The 26,306-nt window shown below is 38.9% G+C and overlaps 2 protein-coding genes across 5 annotated transcripts in view; one reads left to right on the forward strand and one right to left on the reverse strand.

The window, feature by feature from the left end:
* Nucleotides 1-25,613, forward strand: part of MAGI3 (membrane associated guanylate kinase, WW and PDZ domain containing 3) — a 279,275-nt gene extending 253,662 nt beyond the window's left edge. For 2 of the 3 annotated variants that reach the window (XM_082613413.1, XM_082613414.1), the window contains exons 16-21: nucleotides 24-209; nucleotides 11,675-11,777; nucleotides 12,555-12,681; nucleotides 13,621-13,764; nucleotides 20,543-20,681; nucleotides 22,212-25,613. In XM_082613413.1, coding sequence (XP_082469539.1) covers nucleotides 24-209; nucleotides 11,675-11,777; nucleotides 12,555-12,681; nucleotides 13,621-13,764; nucleotides 20,543-20,681; nucleotides 22,212-23,308 — 1,796 coding nt within the window. In that variant the 3' untranslated portion in view covers nucleotides 23,309-25,613. Of the gene's footprint in view, nucleotides 1-23; nucleotides 210-11,674; nucleotides 11,778-12,554; nucleotides 12,682-13,620; nucleotides 13,765-20,542; nucleotides 20,682-21,494; nucleotides 21,586-22,211 lie in introns of all 3 variants that reach the window. The other variant, XM_082613415.1, reaches the window with a different exon arrangement.
* PHTF1 (putative homeodomain transcription factor 1) overlaps nucleotides 23,216-26,306 on the reverse strand; it is a gene marked incomplete at its 3' end in the record, with an annotated part of 77,681 nt that continues 74,590 nt past the window's right edge. For both annotated transcript variants that reach the window (XR_014293349.1, XR_014293350.1), the window contains one exon: nucleotides 23,216-23,309. The remainder of the gene's footprint in view (nucleotides 23,310-26,306) is intronic.

Below are 26,306 nucleotides of genomic sequence, written 5' to 3' on the forward strand. Positions count from 1 at the left end.
ACCTGGGGATTTTTTTCCCATAGTTATTCCTCATAAAATTGGCCGAGTCATAGAAGGAAGTCCAGCTGATCGCTGTGGGAAGCTGAAAGTTGGAGATCATATCTCTGCAGTGAATGGGCAATCCATTGTTGAATTGTCCCATGATAACATTGTTCAGCTGATCAAAGATGCCGGTGTCACTGTCACACTAACAGTCATTGCTGAAGAAGGTAAGGAACCAGTAGACCTGCCTTCCCCAAACTGATCTGAGGGACACAGAGCCTGTAGAAGGCAGTGGCTTCCTCCAGCATTGCCAGAACCACTGCAGTGATAGAACCATTTATACGCCCTGGAGTCTCATTTTTTACCTTTTCCATTTAATGAATTTAAAAGACAGTTTATTATAAAGTTGTCAGTAGCTCAAGAAAAATAATACAGCTAGTGAGTGGTGGCCATTTATTTATGTGCTGGAGGAGCAAGCACCCAGAGCAAAAGACATTGGTAATACTTTGCAGATCTTATTTTCATAAAATAATGTCTTAAGTCTCTGCTTGAGTGAGAGAAAATCCTCTAAAGAGTTCCAAAAAAGTCACTGTTGATATCAAGCCTTTCATGTCAGGCCCGTGCCATAGTGTGCCTTGCCTCGCAGGCAGGGCTTCGTTCTGGTAGCTGCTTTACAAATGGGGGAAGGGGAGTGCATCGGAATGGCCAGTAAGTAGGGCATAAAACGGTACTTAGTGTCTTGCCTTGCTTTAATCTTGTCTTGCCTTTGATCATTAAGAATTTCTAATTAGGAACCATTTTTGAATAGCATCAGTTCATGGTCTTTGTTTATGAATTACAAGGCAACCGTTAAATAATGCTCATCTCATTTTTCCTGATTTTGTAAAACTTACGAGAAGCCAAAAGCAACAGAATTGCGAAGGGTCAGTCTTTCACGTTAAAATTCCTTGCACCGTAATGTGTGTTCATGTCTCCCATGCCCCCCATGATCCTCTAATCTAGTCAGTTTTCAGGTCTTTTAATTTTTGATCCTTCCTTTCTTTTCCCTTCCTCCTGTACCACTCACATACCTTTGTATCTAAGGTACTACGTAAATCTCCCCTCTGTCCAAGATTCTGTAGGGGGATTTCTTTGTGGACACGAGTTCGTCTGGCTGCTCTTGGAGGCCCCTTCTCATTCTAAGACACTGTGACATCCCTGCCTCTGCTCTTTTCCCTTCTCTAGCCTGTTCTGCACTCTGCCCAGACTCTGCCCCAGACTGATGATTCTTCCTTCTAAAGTCCTCTTCAGTGCAAGCTCCAGTGCTTCCCCGCTCTCTGCACAGAAAGTGTTTTATGATTTTGTTCCCAGCCTGCCTTTTTTTTTTTTTTTTGCGGTACGTGGGCCTCTCACTGTTGTGGCCTCTCCCGTTGCGGAGCACAGGCTCTGGATGTGCAGGCTCAGCGGCCATGGCTCACGGGCCCAGCTGCTCCGCGGCATGTGGTATCTTCCCGGACCGGGGCACGAACCCGTGTCCCCTGCATCGGCAGGCGGACTCTCAACCACTGCGCCACCAGTGAAGCCCCCCCAGCCTGCCTTTTAAATTTACCTCCCAGTTCTTTCCAAATTCTCTCTCTCTCTTTCTCTTTTTCCAGATCCTCTCTTAAACTGGTCCTCATTGGCCTCTGTGCACATGGGCTTCCTCCCCCAGTCCCATAGCACTCCTTATCTCTGCAATTCACTGAGCACTATTACATCACTATCTCCCTATTAAAGGATCTGCTCTTTGAATACAAAGAAAATGTTACCAATTGACTAGGATACTTGCTAGGCACTCAGTAAATATTTTTTTGAATGAAGGAATGAGTAAATGGATGAATGAGCGAATGAGCAAAGTAAGAGTCAGGAGATTTTCAGTTCTATGCCAATACCTAGCAGAGGCAATATAAGCCTAATAGAAGAAGTAAGCTTTTGACTGACAAGAGTTCACTGACACCTATTAGCTAGTTGTCTGACCTTAAACAAGCCACTTAACATTTCTAACCTTCAGTTTTTAATCTGTAGGGTGGGAATAAGATATCTATTTCAGGATCACTGTGAAAATTAAAGGTGAAAATGTAGATAATCTGCATAAATACCCTAAGGTGCTCATCTAGTGATAGCTGTCATTATCTTACCATTATCTTACTTATCTTTGCATGGCTGCCTCCCTCACTCAAGGCAATAATAATATTTAAGAAGCACTTACTATGTGGCAGCTAGTGTCCTAAGTACTTTACATCTGCTAAATCATTTAATCGTCACACTAACCCTAAGTCGGCACTATTAATGTCCCATTCTATAGGCGAGGAAATGAGCCACAGAGCAGTTAGAGAACTTGCCCCTGGTCATAAAACTAGTGACAGAACAAGTATTTGAATACAGGCTCTAGGCTCTAGAATCTGTGCTCCTAACTGCTGTGCCTTCCCTAACTAATCACGGTATCTAAAATAACCCTCCCCCTGCCTGACCCAGTCTTCCCTTACTCAGCTTTACTTTTTTAAAAAATTTAATTTAATTATTAATTTAAAAAATGTTTATTGAAGTATAGTTGATTTACAAAATCATGTTAGTTTTACAGGTAGAGCACAGTGATTCAGTTATGTGTATATATATATATATATATATATATATATATATATATATATATATTCCTTTTCAGGTTCTTTTCCCTTATAGATTATTACAAAATATTGAGTATAGTTCCCTGTGCTATACAATAGGTCCTTGTTGATTATCTATTTTATATATAGTAGTGTGTATATGTTAATCCCAACCTCCTAATTTATCCCTCCCCTATCCCCCTTCCCCTTTGGTAACTCTAAGTTTGTTTTCTATATCTGTGAGTCTCTTTCTGTTTTTCAGCTTTACTTTTCTTCATTGTACTTATCTGTACCTGAGGTTATTGAACTATGAGTTTATTTGTTTATTGTCGTCTCCCCTACTAGAATGTAAAGTCATAAGATTCATGAAGTTAGAGATTTTGTCATGTTTGGTGCTAAATCCCAAGGGCCTAAAACAGTGTTAACCACATAGTACGTGCTCAATCAGATTTTTTGAATGAAGGCTTACCAAAATCAATATGATTTTGGTAAGATTTCTCTTTTTTTAATAAATTTATTTATGTATTTATTTTTGGCTGTGTTGGGTCTTCGTTTCTGTGCGAGGGCTCTCTCTAGTTGCAGCAAGCGGGGGCCACTCTTCATCGCGGTGCGCGGGCCTCTCACTGTCGCGGCCTCTCTTGTTGAGGAGCACAGGCTCCAGACGCGCAGGCTCAGTAGTTGTGGCTCACAGGCCTAGTTGCTCCGCGGCATGTGGGATTTTCCCAGACCAGGGCTCAAACCCGTGTCCCCTGCATTAGCAGGCAGATTCTCAACCACTGCGCCACCAGGGAAGCCATGGTAAGATTTCTTTATCTCAGTTTCTTTACCACGATCTCTTTGGCCTGCTTTTTAGCTTTAAATTCTGTTCCGTGACCCACAAAGAAAAGCAGGCCTCAGTGCCACAGGGTTGTGACATTTCAGGGTTGTTCTGAGAATGATGTATGTAGTGCACTTATATCACCATGCTTGGCAGTAGTGATAGAAGCTGCTAGAAGTAGTGGAACTAGCAGTAGTATACATCAGTGTTTCTCAAACCATATATAGAAGCATCAGTGGTTTTCTTCCCAGCTCATCACAAACCAGCATTTTTGTAAAATTCAATAAAAATTAAATGAAAAATGAAAATTATTCTGTCGAATCATTATAAAATTAAAAAATTTTTACTCTCAGTATCAGTATGCATCTTATTGCTGACTGACTAATGGACCACACTTTAAGTAGTCTTGAGGCAGAGAAAGAAGTGGTCTTTCTACTGCTGAGTGATATTACTATAATTTTTTTTTCAAAATTACCCTTTATTGTTGATGTTGTTTTCGAGAGGTTGTCCAAAATTACTCAGTTGTTTTTCTTCCGTTTAAAATTAACTTTGGAATTCCCTGGCAGTCCAGTGGTTAGAACTCCGAGCTTTCACTGCCAAGAGCTGGGGTTCAATCCCTGGTCTGGGAAATAAGATCCCACAAGCTGCGTGGCACGGCAAAAAAAAAAAAAAAAAAAAAATTAACTTTGACATTCTGGCCCAGATACTTCTGGACTTGTCTTCTGGACAATCTTAAGATTTCTTATATAATGCCAATCAGTGTTTACGAAAAGTGGAAGGGTGGCGGGAAACACCCTAGCAGATCCATGCTTTAAAGTGTTATTTCATATGTAGGTGCAACCTCTTAAAATACAATCACATTTGACATGTAAAATCACATTTCAATGATTACACCTTATTTTTACTATACTCTAAGTTTTATTAAACTGTGGGAACATTTAGAATCTCTTACTTTTCTCAGGTAAATTAGAAAGTGGCCCTTCTGTCCCATTCATGGAGTTCGTAAGACATCCAAACTTCTCTGAAGTCTGTCAATTGCACTAAAGAGTCAAACGAATACTTACAGCTCTACAGCTGTTTTCAGAAATCACACATTCAGATCAATACCTCAGAGCTGCTTTCCATCCCATGTGATACTGCTCCCCGCCTCTCCATAAGCCATTCACTGTAAATCAATAAAAGACAGTTACCTGGAAAAAGAAAACTTGTTTCCTTCACCTTCTTTTCCCCCTTTTGCTAGATATGATTCAGTCTCTGTTCTTATTTTGCCAAGTTCCCAAGTCAAGTGTCGTGTGTGGTATAAAACCCTCAAAGACATTCAGGACTCGGGACTCCCCCTGCTGTGTGGCATTCCCACGACACTGCCACCTCTTCACCAGGGCAGCTCCTTTTCAAGTCTAGAGCATAAACTGACTCAGCCTGCTTGTTCTTGCTTATTGGAAAGAAATCTTTAAATTGTATGATTTTTTAAAATTGATTCCTAATGTTGTGTCAGGTCTTGTTCATTTCATTTTTAAGAGTGAACACAAGTTCCCAAAGGCTACCAAGGGCTGTGTTAGAATGGTTCTGGTAGTGTTGCCATCATTTTCGTTTTGTTTTGTTTTCCATTGATTTATCTGTTTATTCTCACTTGTCTCCGTTTTCCACTCTCATTTCTCTCACTACTCCCACTGGCAGTTATGCCAGTGTATTTTATGTGCCTCCTTTTATTTATGTCTTTTAAAGTACATGTTTTTGTGTGTGTGTCTGCCTTTATTTTTTGACTTGTGTAACTGGTATTGTGTTATAGATTTTATGCTGGTTTTTTTTCTCAGAACCATATGCTTTCTTTTTTTTAATGTCACTTTATTGTTACAGAATCTAATCCAGGATCTTACGTGGCATTTAGTTGTTGTATCTTCTTTTTTCTTTTTAATTGAGACATAACTCATGTGCTATAAATTTCATTGTTTTAAAGTATACAAGTCAGTGGTTTTTAGTATATTCATAAGGTGCAACCATCCCCACCAATTCCAGAACATTTTATCACCCCTATAAGAAACCACTACTCTACTTTCTTTCTCTATGGATTTGCTAGATATTTCATGTAAATGGAATTATATCTGACCTTTTATGTCTGGCTTCTTTCACTTAGCAAAATGTTTTCATGTTTCATCTGTGTTGTAGCATGTCCTTTTTATGACTAATGGATAATATCCCAGTATGTGTATATACATTTTGCTTATTTAATCATTATTTGATAGACACTTGGGTTGTTTCTATTTTTTTTTTTCTATTGTGAATAATGCTGCTATGAACATTGGCATACAGTTTTTGTACAGATGTATTTTTTTCATTTTTCTTGGGTGTATACCTAGGTGTGGAATTGTTGAGTCATATGATGTCATGTTTAACTTTTTGAGGAACTGTCGAACTGTTTTCCACAGCAGCTGCATTGTTATATATTCCCACCAGTAATGTATGAGGCTTCCAGTTTCTCCACATCATCACCATTTATTTTCCTTTGTGTGTGTGTGTGTTTTAAGCCATTCTAGTGAGTGTGAAATACAATAGTATCTCATTGTGGTTTTGATCTGTACTTCCCTGGTGACTAATGATGTTGAGTGTCTTTTTGTGTGCTGTTGGTCACTTGCATATCTTCTTTGGAGAAATGTCTATTCAGATCCTTTACTCACTTTTAATGGGGTTGTCATTTTTATTGTTGAATTATAAGGCTTCTTTATATTCTGATTTTAGATCCTTATCTGATATATGGTTTGCAAGTCTTTTCTCCCATTTTGCGGGTTGTCTTTCACTTTTTTGATATTGTCCTCTGATGCACAAAAGTTTAATGTTGCTGTTGTCTAACTTATCTATCTTTCCTTTGGTTGCTTGTGCTCTTGGTATCATAGCATCAAGTGCCTTCAAGATTTATCTGAGTTGCTGGGTGAACACAATCGATTGCTTTTAACTACTTGACCATTTTCCATACTGTATATTTACCACGTATTACCTGTCTCCTCCCCCATAGACAGCCACACCATCTCCAACTCCACATTATCACAAACTATCCTCTATACCTTCATATATGTACCTTATAAAACAGTGTGAGAATTTATTGGAGTGAAATTGCTTGATCTAAGAAATTGCTTACTTTGACCAAGTACTATCAGATTGTCCTCTGTAATTGCTGCAGCCATCTACACTCCCACCAACAGAACACTGAGGATTCTTTATCTTCACATCCCCGCCAATACTCAGCATTATCCAGCTTTCAAGTTGGCTAGTGTACAGCAAGGAAAGTGTACTTCATTGGTATATAATTTGCATTTCTCTGATTACCCATGAATATGAGCATCTATTTGGATGCTTGTTTTGGAGTTTTTTTTCTTGTAAATTGCCTCTTCATATCCTTTACTCATTTGTCTTGTGGGATTGCTGTCTTTTTCTTGTTGATATTTAGAGATTCCTTGCGAATTATAGGCATTAGTCCAATTTAGTTTTAGAAAGCATAAATACCTTTTTCTGTCATCTGTATGTTTACAGTATGTTACTGTATGTTAACTTTGACTATGGTGCCCTTCGTTATATAGAGAGTCTTAATTTAGATGTCACCAGATTAGTCAATTTTTATTCAGTACCTTATGGCTTGTGCTTTTGAAGTTTTATTTAAGATAAGTTATCCTTCCCCACCCCATATCACAGAAATTTTCTCTTATATTATCGTCTATTAGATTTCTAATTTTGCATTTTGCATTTAGGTCTTTAATCCATCTGGAGCCTACCTTTATATATAGTTTTAGGAAGGATCCAGTTCTATTTTTTATTCTTACAGTGAGCCAATTTTTCTAGTACATCTATTAGATAGTACTTCTTTTCCTCATTGATTTGTGGAGCCATCTCTTCTGTATATTAACCTCCCCTTTAAACATGAATCTCTGTACCACAATGTTCATTGCAGCACTGTTTACAATAGCCAGGACATGGAAGCAACCTAAATGTCCATCAACAGATGAATGGATAAAGAAGATGTGGCACATACATACAATGGAATATTACTCAGCCATAAAAAGAAACAAAATTGAGTTATTTGTAGTGAGGTGGATGGAGCTAGGGTCTGTCATACAGAGTGAAGTAAGTCAGAAAGAGAAAAACAAATACCGTATGCTAACACATATATATGGAATCTAAAAAAAAAAAAAAGATAGTTCTGAAGAATGTAGGGGCAGGACAGGAATAAAGACGCAGACGTAGAGAATGGACTTGAGGACATGGGGAGGGGGAAGGGTAAGCTGGGACAAAGTAAGAGAGTGGCATGGACATATATACACTACCAAATGTAAAATAGATAGCTAGTGGGAAACAGCCACATAGCACAGGGAGATCAGCTCGGTGTTTTGTGACCACCTAGAGGGATGGGATAGGGAGGGTAGGAGGGAGACGCAAGAAGGAGGGGATATGGGGATATATGTATACGTATAGCTGATTCACTTTGTTATACAGCAGAAACAAACACACCATTGTAAAGCAATTATACTCCAATAAAGATGTGAAAAAAAAGAATCTCCAAGCTCTTTATTCTGTTCTGCTAGTTTATCTATTATTATCTATATGTATCTATTGTATATATACATATAATTTTAATATATATAAATATAATTTTTGAGTGTGTGTATATATATATTCACACACACACACACATTTTTTTTTTCAGTCTGTAACTTTGTGTTATATTCTAGTATCTGTCTCTTAAGGCATGTCTTTCTCCAAGCCCCCACCAAATCAACTAGGTATTCATGAAATTTTTCCATGTAAAATTTTAGAGCCAATTATTAAGCCACTCTAAAAAATCCAGCTGCAGTTTTTATTGGGATATATTGAAAATATATTAACTTCGGGAAAATTTATACCTTTAAATATTAAGTCACCCCACCTAAGAGTATGGGCTATCTCTTCAATTATTCAGGTCATCTTTTCAATAGAATTTTAGAAAGTTCTTTCATGAGATTCTTATTTATTCTTGGTAAAGATGATTCCCAATATATTATAATGTTTGTTGCTAAAGTTTAACTGTGGGATTTTGTGTTTATCCTCTGCTAATACACTTTCTCTTAAGTAGTTACATACAGAAACTCCAGGAAAAGTTTAATTCTCATTGAGGGAAAGATATACTTAACCCATTGCTTTACAAGAATCTTCAGATAAAATTCAGAGAGAACATAGGCCTGTTTGACATCATGGAATAAATATTTAACTTTGAAAAGCAGAACATCTTTTAACACAGAAATGAATTGGAGAAGTTAAGTAGCATGGGTTGAAGGACTAAAAATGAAAAGAATACCATGATAGAAAGTTTATTTAACCTTGAAAAAGAAAATGAAAAAACATGTAACTGAAAGAGTAAGCACCAATTTGTGGTGCTTTTTGCCTAGCTGTGACATCTCTCGTCCTTAGGGGAAGATAGAGGAAAACTAGAAATTGATCAGCTTACTTATACTGTCCTGCTCTGAAGTTATACACCCATTGCTCTAGCCAAGCTTGTGAAGCCAAAAAATGTATCTAAATTGGACTAATACAAAGGTACAAGTATCTCCCAGTCATCTTGTTGATAGATGTAATTTTTCCCAGCAGTTTCCATTCCCTCAATAGTAGCCATGAATTTATAATGACAGAAGAGGATTCAACTCTATAATGGGCACTCACGTTTAGAGGCAGGTAACTAGAAGTTGACATACCCCATGAGCAAAGGTGGAAGGACTTCTGGGATTTCTAATGGGCACAGGAATATGAATCAAGTGTGGGATTTCTAATGGGCACAAGAATATGAATGAAGTGTGATTCCTGCAGTCAAGGAGTTCACAGTCTAGCAGGGGAGACAGGTGTTCACCCAGTCCTGACACAACATGGCAAATGCTATGAAAACAGTGTGCTTGAGGAGCAGGTAAGATTTCACAGAGGACCTGACATTTTGAACAGGAGATGAAGTGGGAAGCCAGGAGCGCCAGGTGACAATTTGGATAGTATCTTCTGAGCAATAGAAAGTTGCCGTAGGTTTCTAAGCAAGGCCGTGGCATGTTTCAATGTATGTGCCAGGACTGGAACCTGGGAGGTGGAATAAAGATGAGATTGGTGGCAAGGAGGTCAGCAAGGAGGCCAACAGAAGTAATTTGTTAAGGTAATTAGGAAAGTTAAATTCACAATAGTAAATAAAAGTGCAGAAAATAAATTTCCAGATCACCCCCCACCAAAAATAAAAATTAAAAAAAGTTCATGCACCACTCTCCCTTCTTGGACCATTTGATTTTAAAGAGGAAAGACAACCCTCTGGATAAGTTCTGCAAAGGTTGGGCCTCCATCTCTACATCTGGTACATGTTGAAATCCATGTAGACACACAAGCCCAGCAGGCAGAGTCAGAGCATCAGAAATCCTCAGGGGCTGCCACAGCTTAGCCAGATAACATTATTCTCCTCCCGCCACTGTTTATACCCTGGCCTGTGTTTTCAGAGTACTCTCAGTTTCTTTCAGTTACAAGAAGTTCTTAAATAAGAATAAATTATTTATCTATGTTTTTAGTCCCAAGAACTTTGAAGAGAAACAACTTAATCCAAGCCATAAAATAGTGATGTATTTAGTGACCCTGAAGTCCCAGCTTTCTCAATAGAAATTGCTTCCTAAACATTCATATTCTTTGTTTTTCACATCAGTCTTTCTCTGTTTTCATTATATTTTAGATTCAGATTTTATCAGTTTCTACATGTTTTAACCTAAAAATGTCCTCTTACCTGGAACATTTTTGCTAAGTTAGGCAAATATTTCAGACTGTACACCTTAAGAGAAATATAGCCCCAAATAAGAAATATAGCCCCAATCATTTTGATGATTATGATAACCGTAATGATCATTTTAATAGAAACATATGCCAGGCACTGTTCTAAGCATGTTTGTCTATGCAATAACCCCCCCCCCCGCCGAGGTAGCTGTAATTCCCTTTTCATTCATGAGATGATTAGAAGCACAGAGAATTAAAGTAATTTGTTCAAGAACACATAGCTAGTAAATGATGGGATCTGGCTGAAACCCCATCAGTCTTGCTCCAAAGTTCATGGTCTTAATCATTAACTTATGCTCTCTCTTTGATATTTTAAAATATCCTATGTTTTAAAATTTGGGCGGGATAAAACATTAGAAAGTTTCAGCTTTTTTTTTTTTTTTTTTGGCTGTGTTGGGTCTTCGTTGCTGCGTGCAGGCTTTCTCTAGTTGTGGCGCGCGGGCTTCTCATTGCGGTGGCTTCTCATTGCGGAACATGGGCTCTAGGCACGCGGGCTTCAGTAGTTGTGGCACGTGGGCTCAGTAGTTGTGGCTCGCGGGTTGTAGAGTGTAGGCTCAGTAGCTGTGGCGCACGGTCTTGGTTGTTCTGTGGCATGTGGGATCTTCCCGGACCAGGGATCGAACCCGTGTCCCCTGCATTGGCACGCGGATTCTTAACCACTGCGCCACCAGGGAAGTCCGAAAGTTTTAGCCTTAAAAATAAATATGAGTCTGACAACCTCCAGAGTGTCTTTTAACTGTCCTCTCCCATGAATTGGCATCTAGTTCTAGATGCAAGCACTTTGCTTAGTTATGAAATCCGCCTTCAAGGAACAACAGGAGTTCTGAAGCTGTTGAGGATGATACTGAAGCAAATGTTCCTTTTTTTCCCTTACATCTGTGCTTTTAGAAAATAGAATCAGTAAAATCTTTATAAACGTTTGTCAATACTCAGGATGATTTTATAAGTTTCTCTTTGATACTAGAGTCAGGTGAAATAACTACTGCTACATTAAAGATGCAGGTTAAAGATACGTGTGTAATTTCCAGGCTGGCCTCTGTGTTCCAGCATTCCTAAGACCTGTCTTTGTCATCTAGGGTGGTTTACCAGTTACGGGCAGTACACTCTGGAAACCCATAAATATGTTACAGGGTAGTTCCCAGAGCTCAGTCCTCTAGATAATAGCATGGAGTGTGTTCATTTCTGATTTTCATGTTATGTGGACGACCAGAACAAAGGTGAAAGAGGGAAAGCATGTGCAGTAAGAATGATTCCTGTTCTCTTCAAACATAAACATCAATCAGAAGCCACAGGGAAAAAGACGTTAGTTCCAGTTGCAAGCAGCTGACAGCAGTGTTGCTTGTATAAAGTCACTACCGTCGGGAAAGTGACAACCACTCGTTACTGTCTCACTTTCACATTTTTATGTACAAATTCTTATTTCTCTTGTTTCGCCTTTGAACAGAGCATCTTGGTCCACCATCAGGAACAAACTCCGCCAGGCAAAGCCCAGCCCTGCAGCACAGGCCCATGGGACAGTCACAGGCCAACCACATACCTGGGGACAGGTGGGGCTGCTCTTCTCAGGTTTTGGTTTTTTCCTCTGCTCATCTCCCCACTTTGCGTCACCCACCCACCCCCACTCACCTCCACACAATTATGCAGAAGCCAGCCGGTTAGGTCAAGATGAGACGTCTAGTCCCTCCGGTCCCTTTGTCCCTTCCTCCCCCTCTTCCCAGCCCCAGCCCAGGGTGCAGCGTAACAGGTGGGGATTAGAAAGAATTGACAGTAGCACCTACTCTGCTGCTCTAGGTCCTCACGGTTTTGGTAGGGAAGCCCCAGACCCACATCGATTACCATCTTCTTAGACTACCCGAGCAGTATCTGTGCATATTTCTTTCCTCTGTCGTTGAAAATATTAATCATGAAACAAAAACTGAATTTCCAAAAATTCAGCATTTTCACAGGCATTGGTACTGCAGGAGAGCCATTTTTCACTGTTAACAAGGTCAGCTTATCTGCCCTCCAGTTCAGTGACTTAAGTGCAGTTTTCCTTGATGTAAACTGTGCTGAGACACCCTTAAGACAAAAAAAACAAACAAAAACAAAAACAAAACAAAAAAACAGCATGGGGGTGTTGACAGACTTGAAGCCATGCTGGAGTTCATGGCTAGTTTTTGCCTGGCATCTCTCTGCTTCTAGATACAGCCTGTCTTAATAGCAGTTTGTCAGAGGGAGAATGGCAAAATTCAGCTTTTAAAGGAAAAGAAATTGATCTGCTTTTACTTTTAGGCTGTTTTTCATATTCTCAGTTCAGAGAGTGACTTGATTTCTCTTTCCTGTAGAAGTGTCACAGAAGGTGAAATTGGAAAAGACGTCTCCACTTCCTACAGACACTCGTGGTCTGACCACAAGCACCTTGCACAGCCTGACACTGCAATGATTTCAGTCATAGGCAGTCGGCACAATCAGGTAACAGAGATTCCCCCCAGATGCAGACTGTTCTTTTCAGTTGCCGAATCACTGACACTGATGAATTTTAATTGCAAATCAGTTCAGATAAATTTGTTCCCAAAACTGATCATTCTTAAGGACCTACTCTGTGTTTGGCATTCTCTTAGTGTCCACGAGACAACGTAAAGAGTGAAAAAGAAGTTTATCCTCTATTGGAGAAATTTTAACCCTTACTTGAGTACCTAGAAATAGCAGTGTTTTAGTTAATCAAAGAAGGATTTGGGGTGGGTTTTTTTTTTCTTTTTTCAGGAAAATTAGTCAAAATCTGCTTAAAGGAAGCACTGTTCAAAATTCTGTTCTCTGATTGTTCTGTTGCATATTGACCAACTAGTAGAGAAGACATGTAATCTTCAAATTAATTTAGGCTGCATTTATAGAAATTAAGTAGCCCTTCGACCAAAACGTACATTTCTTCCTTATGATATAGAAATGCATATTGATATATGATAGCACTTATATGTGGAATCCCCCAAAAATGATACAAATGAACTTATTTACAAAACAAAAATAGACCCACAGATATAGAAGGCACTAAGGTTACAAAAGGGGATGGGGGATAAGTTCGGAGTTTGAGATAACATATACACCCTACTATATATAAAATAGGTCATCAATAGGGACCTACTGTAGAGCACAGAACTATACTCAATATCTTGTAATAAACTATAATGGAAAAGAATCTGAAAAAGAATAGATATATATACATGTGTAACTGAATCACTTTGTTGTGCACTTGAAACTAACACAACATCGTAAATTAACTGTACTTCAATTTTCTTTTAAAAGTGCGTATTGAGAGTATAAATCATTTCTTCCGGCCATAAAAGGAGTCTTTCTTCAAATTTCAAATAAAGCAGTCCATGTAAGCTTGTTTTTCTTACACTTCTCTCTCTCTAGAGCCTTGGTTGTTACCCAGTGGAGCTGGAGCGAGGCCCCCGGGGCTTTGGATTCAGCCTCAGGGGTGGGAAGGAATACAACATGGGGCTGTTCATCCTGCGTCTCGCTGAGGATGGTCCTGCCATCAAAGACGGCAGAATTCACGTGAGTTGGCTTCTGTCTGCAAACTTTGGTTCTGGCTCAGGACTGGAAACTTCTGAAAATAGTTGATTAAAGGGAATGCCGAAACCTCCTGAATCTATGAAGCAAGATTTTCCATCACTAAAACCTGAAAGGCAGATGCTTGTCATGATTTCATTTCCTCTTTGCAGGGTGCTATACTGTATTGCAGTTAGGCTGCTTGCGCTGGCTTGACTTTGGTCAGTAAGAAAAAATCAATTTTACTTACGTAGTCAACATTCAAGGGCAAATGGATTAATAAATAAAATATACTTTCATCTTATTAAAAGTCTTGGGAAAGCCAGGATGAAACAGAATCATCGACTTCTTCCAAGAAACAGTAATCCCAGGATTTTTTTTTCCCTCTTAGCTACTTCTAGAGGGAGCCAGAGGTCGAAAAGCATGACTCTCCCAACCTTTATTATCATTTTCAGGACTAGATATCACATCAGCAATGTTCCTGCATAGGGGTACTCAGCTCTGAAACACTATAGCTTTGTACATGGCATTGAGGCCAGATGGTTTATGTATCTGCAAAAGATATTTTCCTTCCTTCTCTAGATGTTACTTAGAGGATTCTTATATAGAAGACATTTGCTGGGCTCAATTTTTTTTTAAATAGTTAATTTACTGGTATTCAATTATTTGCTAAAAATTTTATATGCTAAAAATTATAAAATCCGGACAGTCTTCCCCTTACTATTCAAGAGAACTTTGGACTTCTTCCCTCTGCTACCAATAGGCATCAGGGAAAGAGAAATTTTTCTTTTTCTTCTTCTCCTTTTTATTTTTCTCTTTTTTTTTTTTTTTTTTTTTTTGCGATACGCGGGCCTCCCACTGCTGTGGCCTCTCCCGTCGCGGAGCACAGGCTCCGGACGCGCAGTTTCAGCGGCCATGGCTCACAGGCCCAGCTGCTCCGCGGCATGTGGGATCCTCTCGGACCGGGGCACGAACCCATGTCCCCTGCATCGGCAGGCGGACTCCCAACCACTGCGCCACCAGGGAAGCCCTATTTTTCTCTTTTACTTTTAACTAAGTAAACTAATTAGAAAGGCAAATGACCCTGGCAAATTATTAGATGGTATATTCTAACAATGATTAGAAAAGTCTTCTGGGTGATTGCAGTTTTGAATTATGCACATCACTACTCCACTCCCATTACTCATTTCATAAACATTTACTGAGTGTTTGCTTTACCCAAGGATTTATACATGATACTGAATAAGCTGGGAAAAAGAGTGACCCCAAAACAAGGTACCATCCTTTCTCTAAAGGACTAGACTTTTGTACAAGTTCAAAGTAGGTGAATATGAGTAGAGAAGATTTCATAGAAGAGGTGGCATTGGACAGTCAATAGGATTTCAACAGGGAGAGATTAAGAAAACATTCCAGGCTGAAGAAATGAGCAAAGGGGTAAAACGAAGGAAGTACACATCATATATAGGGAACTGCAAGTGGTCAAGTTTACCTAGAGTCTATTTAGAAAATACATAGGAGGGTAGAAGAAAATGAGAATATGAAAGTAGGATGAATCACCAGTATGTAGGTCCAAGACAGTGGAAAGTCACAGAAGGCTTTTGCGCCAAGAGTTCCCCCTGAGAGCAATACACTGATCAAATCAGTCTCTTGGTGTGTAGGATGGATGAGGGGATAGGGCTAGCTATAGTTTAGGCATCCAGTCATGGTGGTGGGAGTGTAACTTGGATGGTAGTACTTTGGGTGGATGGTAAGTGATGCGTGTGGGATCAACTGTTAATGAAGAAAAGACCAGTTTAGTTGACTGACAAGTATTAAATGAGTGAAGGATGAAGGAAAAAAAAGAGTAAAGGATGGCTTAGAGGCTTCACCCTGCCTGTACTATGAAAAACAAAACGTGAGGGAGGCCAGTGGGAGAAAGGGTTTGGCAAAGACTGATGATGTACTAAGTTGTAGTCATGTTGAAGGACTAGCTGGTTGAGCAGGTGTAAATATTTAGCAGGCAGTTAGGACAAGAGGTAAAGTCCCAGACTGTGACATTGCAGGCAGTTAGGACAAGAGGTAAAGTCCCAGATTGTGACATTACCCAGACGGAAGTGAAAACTGATGCCTTTGCTGTGGATGAGTTCACTAAAGGAGAAGATTTAGAGAGTTGTGGGCCAGGGGCAGGACTCTGGATAAGGCCTGTCATTAGTGGACCATAGAAAGTAGAGAAAATGGGGAGGGTGAGAACGCAGAGCAGCAGAAGCAGAGCTGGAGGGTGTTGACGGCAAGGAGAGGGGCTGATGGCCAAAGGCCATTAGTGTGCTGAAGCTGAGCTGTTTGCTCTCGCCGCAGTTCACTTTCTTGTAGGGACAGTTTAATAAAGTGGGGAGAACATGGGTTTGGAAATCAGGACAAGGATCGAATTCTGGTTCTGCCACCTTGTAGCTGTGCATAGTTGGGTAACTTCTGAACCTGCACAAAACGCAGAGCATAATACATGTAAAATACATGGCCCAAGTAAACTTCTTAAAGTTTTAGTAAGAGCAGTTTGAGGCACTGTATATGGGAATGGCATACTTATTTCTGGTTTTCTTTGTCCTTTTTCAAAAAAAAATCTCTAAGTCATTTAAATCTGGAGTTTTAAAAAAATCTCCCATTGTATATTGTATCACAAAACTCCAGTTAAACCAAAAACTAGGATATAATTGAAATGTTGGTTTCAAATACACTAATCTCACCAAATAAAGGGCAAACAAAGGGGCCTTAAAGGATTCTATTTCTAAAACATGTTATTCTTAATAATGAACAGAATAATGAACAGAAACTTTAGAATTATGTGATCAAATCAGCTTTAATATAAAAAAGAAACTCTGAAATTTGAAAGCAAATAAGCTATTACTGCTATGCCCAGGTTTGTTCTAAACTCTAATAAAATAAATCAGCTTTTCAGAGAATAATTTTTCTGGCTACTAAATTATCAAAATCTTGACTTGGTGTAGGGATCATGGGAGCTTTGCTGTAAATGACAACTTACTCAGGTGGCCACTGTCCCAAAAGATGAGCATTTATCTCCAGCTGACACTTGTGCATGGAGCCAGCCACCTGAGCATCCATCCTGTCTGCCTTCCCCTCTTGCCTCTCTCCTCTTCTCCCGTGTTTTTTCTCTTAAGCTGACACTGTACTTTGTGTCCTGTACCTATTATTCCAGTATCTTCAGCACCTGAGGTAGTGCCTTGAATATTGATAGTAGATGCACCAGAGATATTTGTTGAAAGAATAGAATGCATGGTTAATATTTCTAGATAATGAGATAATTTTTTTTTTTAATATTTAAGATTAACTCCCAGAACTTATTACTGGGTAGACAGGACTTGGCCTATAGGAAGGAATAAGCAAACAGTGTAATTGTATAATTCAATAAAACAAGAAAATGTTAACTTTTAATATAGATGGAAAGGTGTTGAGAGGATCTGTACATTTAGTGAGTCTTCAGCTGGTCCTTAGATCCTGTTAAGATTTAGAGAGGAAGGAAAAAGGTTCTGGGCTAAAGGAATGAGAAATCAGCTGAATGGAAAAAGTCCGTATTAGGTAATAGTGTCAGACTGAAATATTTGACAAAGAACAGAATCAGATTTAGAAACTATTAAGAGTCTGTTGTCTTCCAGACCACATGTTTTCACTTGTATTAGTTTCAGTCTCACAAAAACTCTGTGAGGTAGGTGGCATTATCCCCACCTGCAGATTAAAACTGAGGCTCAGGGAGACTAAGTCACAGCCACAGAGGGACCCAGGTCCATTGTCTCTCAGCCTGGTCTGTGTGCTTTCACATCAGGCCATGATTATGTCATTTGGACTCAATTCCTTTGGGAGGCATAAAGGGTCTTAACAGGTTGTAAGATAATGTAAGCAATGTGTTAGAAATATTGTTTAGTCATTTTAATACACTTTAGTGGATGTTGTTTTAAAAACTGCAAGACTGCCTTAAAAAAATGACTTTTTTTTAAAGGAACACAATTTTTCTCTGTCGTTCTTCCTACTTTCCCCCTTTTGGTTCTCCTGTTCTCTTTTCTTCCCCTTTCATTTCTTTCTTCTCTCCTCTTTCCTCTCCTCTGTCCCCCACAATTCTATTTTTCAATAATACAAAAACCTGACCTTGAATTTTTATTCTTATCAAAAGATATATTCCCCATTTTTTGTATTTTTATCACACTTAAATTTTTTAAAGTAACAAACTTTTAAAAGAATGTTTACATTTCCCTCTCAAAGGTGTGATTTTTTTATCTTAAGCTCTGTGTAGTCCAGTTTAGAACTTTTTCCCCTTTTGAGGGCCTCTCTACCATAAATCTTAAAACCATGGCTTTCCTCTCCTTCACCCTAATTTAGTTTTTAAGTTAAACAAAAGTGACACCTGGTGGCAGATCTGTTCAGTTACAAGTTTTTTGCAGTTTACTTATTGTGCTGAAAGAATAAGAAATATGCAGGTTTGGACAGAGAATTTAAGCCAAAGAATATAATTGGAATGAATTATAACCTCAGTCACGTTTTTACAAGATGTAACCAAAGCATGCTCCAAGTAGTATCTATTTTAATATTCATTTCTCTAATTATCAGAGGGTTTTATATCTGGTGCTAATTTGTCATCTGTGTTTCCTCATGAAAGTGATTTTTCTATAATCACTTATTAAAGGAAATCTGGGTACCGCCCTTTGTTTCACTTATATGCCTATTCTGATTATAAGGGTTTTTTAATGAATTGTGTTTATTACTTTTTCTCCATTCTATTATGTTTATTATCATCGTATTTTGGGGTTTTTTCCACTTTATGTGTTAAATCCATCTATTTTGTGATATCCTCCACTTCTTCGCTCATTTTTTTTTTCCGTAAATATGCAATAAAACTTGTTCTATTGGGCCTCCCTGGTGGCGCAGTCGTTGAGAGTCCGCCTGCCGATGCAGGGGATGCGGGTTCGTGCCCCGGTCTGGGAGGATCCCATATGCCGCGGAGCGGCTGGGCCCGTGAGCCATGGCCGCTGGGCCTGCGCATCCGGAGCCTGTGCTCCGCAACGGGAGAGGCCACAACAGTGAGAGGCCCGCATACCGCAAAAAAAAAAAAAAAAAAAAAAAAAAAAAAAAACTTGTTCTATTTTCTTAGTTTACTTGAAAAATTTTTGCATTGTATAGAACGGGGTGCAGTCTATAGTTAAATCTTCATCCTGCTACATTTTTTTTTTTTTTTTTGGCTGCTTGGGTCTTTGTTGCTGCACGTGGGCTTTCACTAGTTGTGGTGAGCAGGGGCTACTCTTCGTTGCGGTGTGTGGGTTTCTCATCTCGGTGGCTTCCCTTGTTGCGGAGCACGGGCTCTAGGCGCGCGGGCTTCAGTAGTTATGGCTCGCGGGCTCTAGAGCGCAGGCTCAGTAGTTGTGGTGCACAGGCTTAGTTGCTCCGTGGCACGTGGGATCTTCCGAGACCAGGGATCGAACCTGTGTCCCCTTCACTGACAGGCAGATTCTTAACCACTGTGCCACCAGTGAAGTCCCTCACCCTGCTATGCTTTAAATCTTTTTTTGGAAAACCAGAAAATAGATCATTTGAAAATTAACATTTATTTGTGCTTGGTGTATAATCCTGTTTTTAGCTCATTAATTCCTCCCAACAACCCCAGGAGGTAGGTAGGCACTAATGTTATCCCCACTTAACAGAGAGGAAAATGAGACCACTCTGCTAGGACGAGGTCGAGCCAGGAGTGAACCACAGACATTATGACTCCAAAGCCCAGCTTCCAAGCCACTGTGCTCTGCTGCAGCTGTGGCTACAGAGCACCCCTACTCACCTCTGTTAAATAATTACCGCGTCCTCTTCTGTTATTTCTGCATCGTTTTAGTAAGCTCTGCAAATATTGCTTTTTGTAATTTCAGTAATTGCCCATTGTTCAGTTTTTCTGTTTTGAAGCCAATACCCTTTAGTTGTTTGTCACCTCGAAATGTTGTTTAAAATCTGGATATATTTTTAAATCATTACCATCATTATCTTTAACCAGGTCCTTTGCAGAAGTTAAACTTCACTCATTCACGTTTCCTTTTTTTTTTTTTCAAATAACTATAGACAACATTTCTAGTAGATAGCAGTGGTACTTGAGGCATTTTATTCTGATCCCTAGCTTTTGTTTGTTTTCTAGGGAAATCACTACACACTAAAGTCATTTAGTGTAAGCCAGCTATTGGTTTTAAATAAGTATTTCATATTAGTATGAATTTCTCCAAGCTGAGTTTTCTTAAGAGTTTTAGTCTATAAATATTTCATTTAGGTAATGCCTCATATATGTACAGGGCGTAGCGGCAACACAAAGGAAGGAGTAGGCAGTTCTCCCTGGAGGCCAGGATAGGCTTCAAAGATGAGGAGCCACCTGCCTAGGATTTAGGATATTCAGGTCGAGTCGGAAAGTACCCTTCATAGGCGGATTAATCAGAGGTGGCTCTGTGGTATCATGTGGGTCATAGAGCCTTCACCTCTCCCACCACTTAACCTTTGGTTGAAAACTTAGAATTTGATTCTTGACTTCAAGATGCCCAGATCCTGCTTACTAGTCATATAAACTTGTATAGCGTAAATAAAACTGGACATCATCTCTTCCTATTGCTACCACCTGTCCACTCCTCATCAACTCTAGCATAATAGCACTGTGCACAAGTTAAATATTTTACAAAGAGTCATTCAGCAGAGTTGGGTGGCTCTAGGGATGACAAAACAGAACTGAAGGAGGATGTGTAGTTTCATGTTGTTTCTGTGAATGTTCCCTGTCTAGGTTGGGGACCAGATTGTTGAAATCAATGGGGAACCTACACAAGGCATCACACATACTCGAGCAATTGAGCTCATTCAGGCCGGTGGAAAGAAAGTTCTTCTTCTTTTGAGGCCAGGAACTGGCTTGATACCTGACCATGGTAAGTTAAGTAGCTCACCTGTAGCTGAAAAGCTGAGAATGTGTTTGTTAGGGAGAGGGCAGCAGAAGGAAAAGGAATATCTATTTGGAGGGGACAGATATGTTACTAGCTAATTCAGAGGTAACCACCAGAACCATCTAAAGTTAGTTACCATAAATAATAATATTACAAAATAAGTGACTTCATACAGAACTTTTGTTAGACTAGAATTTATATGTTAAGCTAGTTTCAGCAGAAAACATAGTTGCTTTTGCAGAGAAAAGTGCCTATAAAAAACAAGAACATTAGAGGCAAACGATTTTAATGTTATGAAAAGCATTTGAAATCTCTTCAAATGTTATTTTTTTCCTTAGAGTAAGATGAGTTTCTCTCTTAATGAGCAGCATGAGAACTTTAGGCTTTTCTAGTCATTTGTCAAAAACAAGTTACTTTAGCTCTACCTGGAGACAAGGAGTTGCACTTGGGACCATTTCTGTAGTCCTGTACTGATCTTAAATTTCCTTGGTTTCATTGTATGTTTTTGAAATATCACAGTATTTGAAAATCACTGTCTATCAACTGAGTGCACTAGTCTAGAAGTACAATACCACACCACTTAGTCCTTGTCCGTTCCAGTTTCCTCCCCTCCCCCCATAAAGCTTTTGAGGGATAAGTATAGACGTGACCTCCTACAGTCCCCTTCCAGCCTATAATCCTCTGACTGTATTACCTTCCACCATCTGCTTGTAAACCATACGTCCCCGGTGACATCTTTGCTAACTGCGCTGTGATGTTTTTTTACACAGTCCTAGGCTTTTTCTCTTCCTTCTTCAGGTTTGGCTCCTTCCGGTCTGTGCTCCTACGTGAAACCTGAGCAACATTAAGGCTTTCAGGGCTTTTCTTGGTCTTTCCTTAAAAAGATTTGGTAAATTTGCATGTCTTGTAAATCACTTCCTTCTTTTTTTTTCTTTTTAATTAAAAATGATGCTATTAAATACATCTATTTCTATCTTCTGCACTTTTCAGTTTCCTTTTGACATTAAATTTGACAGCTTAAAGCAAGAAAATTATTTACAAATGCCCATGAACTCCATTCTGGTTACCACAGTTTGGTCTCCTTTATTAGTGATTTTGGCAAATCCTGAAGCTATATCCATCAATAATAGCTAAATTAGTAAGCTGCTTGGACCAGGTAATTTGGTCCAATTTTATTATTTATTTAAGATTTTTATTGGGCTTTTGCTACTTATAAAGAATTTACACATCATATACTATCATACCTATTATACAAAAGTAATTGGAAAAATGAATACTATTATTTTGTATATATAAAACAACCTACCCTTCAGGTACAAGTATAGCTGTCTGTATACGTCTGCCTTTATAGAGAGAGATCTAAACATACATGAACTTTATTTATAAAATACTCAGGCTGTTTGTTTAAGCAGTCAGTAAAATTCAAATGGCTATCAAAAAATTCAAAACTTAATTAACTGTTCCTATTTATAATTCTAAAATTGAATAATGTTCTACTCAAATCACTTTTTTTAGGTGATTGGAATATTAATAACCCTTCATCTTCCAATGTGATTTATGATGAACAGTCACCATTTCACCCATCTTCACATTCTGCTTCCATATTTGAAGAGTGTCGTGTGCCAGTAATTGAAGAATCTTTGATGAGAGTGCAGATATGTGAAAAGGCAGAAGAATTAAAGGACACTGTGCCTGAAAAGAAAAGCACTTTAAATGAAAATCAGTCTGATATAAAACATCAGTCTCTTCTCCATAAAAATGTGAATAAAAGGGATCCACCCAACAGTCATGGGCACAGTGATAAGAAAAATCTCTTGAAAGTAGAAAATGGTGTCACTCCAAGAGGCAGATCTGCTAGTCCCAAAAAGTCAGCCAGTCGATATTCAGAGGAACATTTAGAAAAGATTCCCAGTCCTCTAAAAAATGACCCCAAAAGAAGACCCAGAGATCGGTCACTCAGCCCCCGGAAAGGAGAGAATAAAAGTAGTCAGGTCGGCACCAGGGCAGCGTCTGGACAAGATCATTGCAGAAAAAGCAGAGGACAGTCTTCAAGCCCAAAGAAGCAGCAAAAAACTGAAGGAAGCAAAGACCAATCAAATGCGAACCAAAGAGTAGGGAGCCATGCTAACAACAATGCTGAGCAGATGTCAGATGGGAAAGAAAGGTCAGGTGTTGTGAGGAAAGACACAAATCAGAGTCAGCCTGGGAAAAACAGAACCAGGTCTCCAGAGAAAACAAGCACGAGAATGGACGAAAAGTCCCTTCCATCCAGAAAGACAAGTGACAGTGATAGTGGAGCTATATCGGAAAGTGAGAACGGAAGGAAAGCAACCTTAGTGGGAACCAGTTCGAGGAAAGGTAAAACAGGAGAAGACATCCAAAGATCAGAAAAGAAGCCAAAGCACGAACCCGAAGAAAACCTGGTTTTAAACAAACTAGAAGATCACAAAAGAAAAGAACTAGAGGCAGCTGACAAAAACAAAGAGAGCAGAGGGTTCAAACCTGAAAGCGGTTCTCCAGCTAAGAAAACACCAATAACTCCAGGGCCTTGGAAGGTGCCAAGTGCAAGTCGAGCCACAGGCACTACTGGTGTGGCCGAGAAGCGACTGTGACCTTTAGTATAAAACAGAGAAAAAAAAGTTGTAATCTTTTCCTACTAAAAAGCAGTGTTCCCCTCCCCCCCCAAAATCATTTTTTTCAGGAATTCTGAAACACACATAAGAAGTACATTTTAATTTGAGCATCAAGTTACGTAGGCTGCATGAAGGGCCTGCAGGATTGCTAAGAACCCACTGTCCCCCTGGCTGGCTGCCTGCCTTGCGCTCAGGAAGGAGCCGCACCCACGGGCTCATCAGACAAGCCCGGCTCAGGCCGCCCAGCTCGTCTTCATGGGCGTCTGAACAAATGACATGTTGATATTCACAACGTGGTCACAACTCACTTTATATTTGTGCCAAGTTATCTACTGTATCATGTCTGTTTTATCCTTCTCACTCAGATATTTCCACAGTAATGAAAAAACTAGGTTTGGCTTGGAAGTTGATATTCTCAATAGCATGTTGCATGTTTACAGAGAGAAATATTTGAGCCCTTGCAGAAGAAGAGATTGTTAACTCATCATTAAAGATGGCAGTTGCCTCTCCTAACAGCTCACTGATGATGTCCCCGTTTAAAAATAAAACTCCCAAACATCACTACTGGAAAGAAAAAAAAATGTAGTCAAATATTGACTTTCTTATGGCTGTTTATTTTAATTCAGCCGGATAAGGTATTTCAAATAACTGTTAAAAGATGTTATTTACAAATGAATGTTCAAATGAGAAAGCACTTCAATTGATTAAGAGTTCACCTCCTGCTGTGTTATCCAACTCTAATGTGTTATAGCATCTCAGATCACCCTTTTATTTCATTTATTTTATTATGAAACCACAAAGAAGCATGTGGAAATATTGCTTATTGCTATTTGAAGAAAAACTACCAAATTTCTATTTCTGGATATTTTGGTTGAACCAACTACTAAGTCATTAGTCATTAATACATAATACATATTTGAAGAGGGACTTAATCATGAAACCAGTTTCACGGTCCATTGCCAGATGAGGTACCAACTCATCTGGCAGCAGCTGTACAAGTTCGAGTGTTGAGAAGCAGAACCTGTGTGAGACCGGCTCACAAGCAAGTGAGAACAAACGTGGTGGTAGATAGTCCTTGCTAGATCTTATTTAATTTTAATATCTAGCTACATTAACCTATTTACAAACAAGAAAGGGAGGGTAAACATCTGCTTAGCTTGTACAGATTTTCAGAATTCTTTTTTAAAGTCTAATTAGAGATGTTTGTTGGAAGGTGGAGACAGTTTTTAGCTCCATAAAATAGATCCGGGTTTCTCAGCCCCCGGAAGCAGCATTCAGTAGCATCTATAAATAAAGGAACATTCTCAGAATAAAACCATTTTCTGGAGTATTTGAACACACTTGTTCTGTCACCCTGGGTTCATCTTGTTATTGTGAAACACATCATGTCCAGGTCCTTCCCTCTCAGAGTCTGACTGTGAAATTCTTTAATATAACAACTAAATCAGCCCCTGTAGATAAGACATGCTTCCCAGAGTGAGATTTCTGAAATCCCCTTTTCATCCAGAACTATATTTACCCACCTATTGTAACTACTTGAATAGAGAAGAATTAGAAGGCTTGATAAATGCTAAGAATTTAGTATCACAGAAATGATTTATTTTCCCTATAGTCCACAATTAGTGATAAAAATCCAATTTTTATTGTTAACTGCGACATAACTTTGATGTCATCTGTTGTCAGTCTGATGTGGCTCTTTCCTTTCTAAGTAACCTGTCACTGTACTGATTCTGTACTGACTTAGCAATGTGGCCTTGGAATGCTAAGCAAAATATGGATGTACTGGTTGTAAATGTTTATATATTGTACAGTACCTTTATATATACACTTGAGGTTCTGATTAGAGAAAGAGACCTGTAAATCGCTCGTTATTTTTTATATAGATATTAAAAAAAAAAGAAAAACAAAAATCAGTTCATGGCCTGCATTTCTTTTACTGTCAGGTTTATGTAATGTTGCTTTTTCTATTTGTGGAGCTAATTCTCATCATGGTCTGAGTCCTCAAATAGATTTTTATCCCTACAAGTAACAAATATTCCAAGTCCTACAATCAGAAAGACTCTTACAATGATGACTTTACCTGTATAGCTATACTTATCTATATGTAAAGCTCAAAATTAGTTTGAGTTGAATATCATTATACCTACTTAATACCTTTCACTGTAAGGAAAATAGCTTTGCATAAATAATTTGCTACCCCAAAAAAATCCTTTCTTACACTGTCAGGGAAAGAAAAGGACTTGTCCTATTGGAAATTGTCATCAGACATTTCTAATGGACATAGCTGTGTGTAAGTCCAGTTACCACAAGGTCACAAACTCTATTTCATCAGACTGTGGCATTTCACATTATTTTTAAATCATTTTATTTACTCTAGGTTGTACTTGTAGAGTGAAGTATTTTGACTTGATTTCACTGAAATTCTTGGAACGAATAATGCCTAAAGCCTAGTTCAAGACCATAGTTAACTGAATACTCTTGAGGAGAAAAATTAATCCCCGCCTGCCATTACTGAACTCACACTGAAAATAAACTCCAAACCCCGAGCCCCACAATGGAGATGTGTGTTGTAGCAAAGCCTGCAGAGTGGCAGCAAAGTCATTTTGTTGCTGTTTTAGTGGACATATTTTCTTACTGGTCGTAACAGCAAAAAAGTTCTGGGATGCTATCACGTTGTCTCCCTAGGGAGATTAGTGAGTAAGAGCCTATAATATTGTCTTCTAACCCCCGTACGTTAAACTTCTGGGGACAAGTAGCTTTTGCACAGTCAACTCCTATTTCAGAAGTCTTGGACACAGAAAAGCATGTGGCTTTTTATTTCTACCTGAGCATACCTTGGTTATTTCCTTTTTTAATAGTCAGATATTCTCATGTAGAAAAAGTCAAATGCTTTTCAAGGTGAACTAATGAAGAGCTTCATGTTTAATGTGTCCAACATTCAAAAAGAATTGGGTTTTAAGAAAGCAAGAACTACTCA

The sequence above is a fragment of the Mesoplodon mirus genome (genome assembly GCF_964341445.2).
Source record: "Mesoplodon mirus genome assembly, chromosome: 3".
In the NCBI taxonomy this organism is placed as follows: Eukaryota; Metazoa; Chordata; class Mammalia; order Artiodactyla; family Ziphiidae; genus Mesoplodon; species Mesoplodon mirus.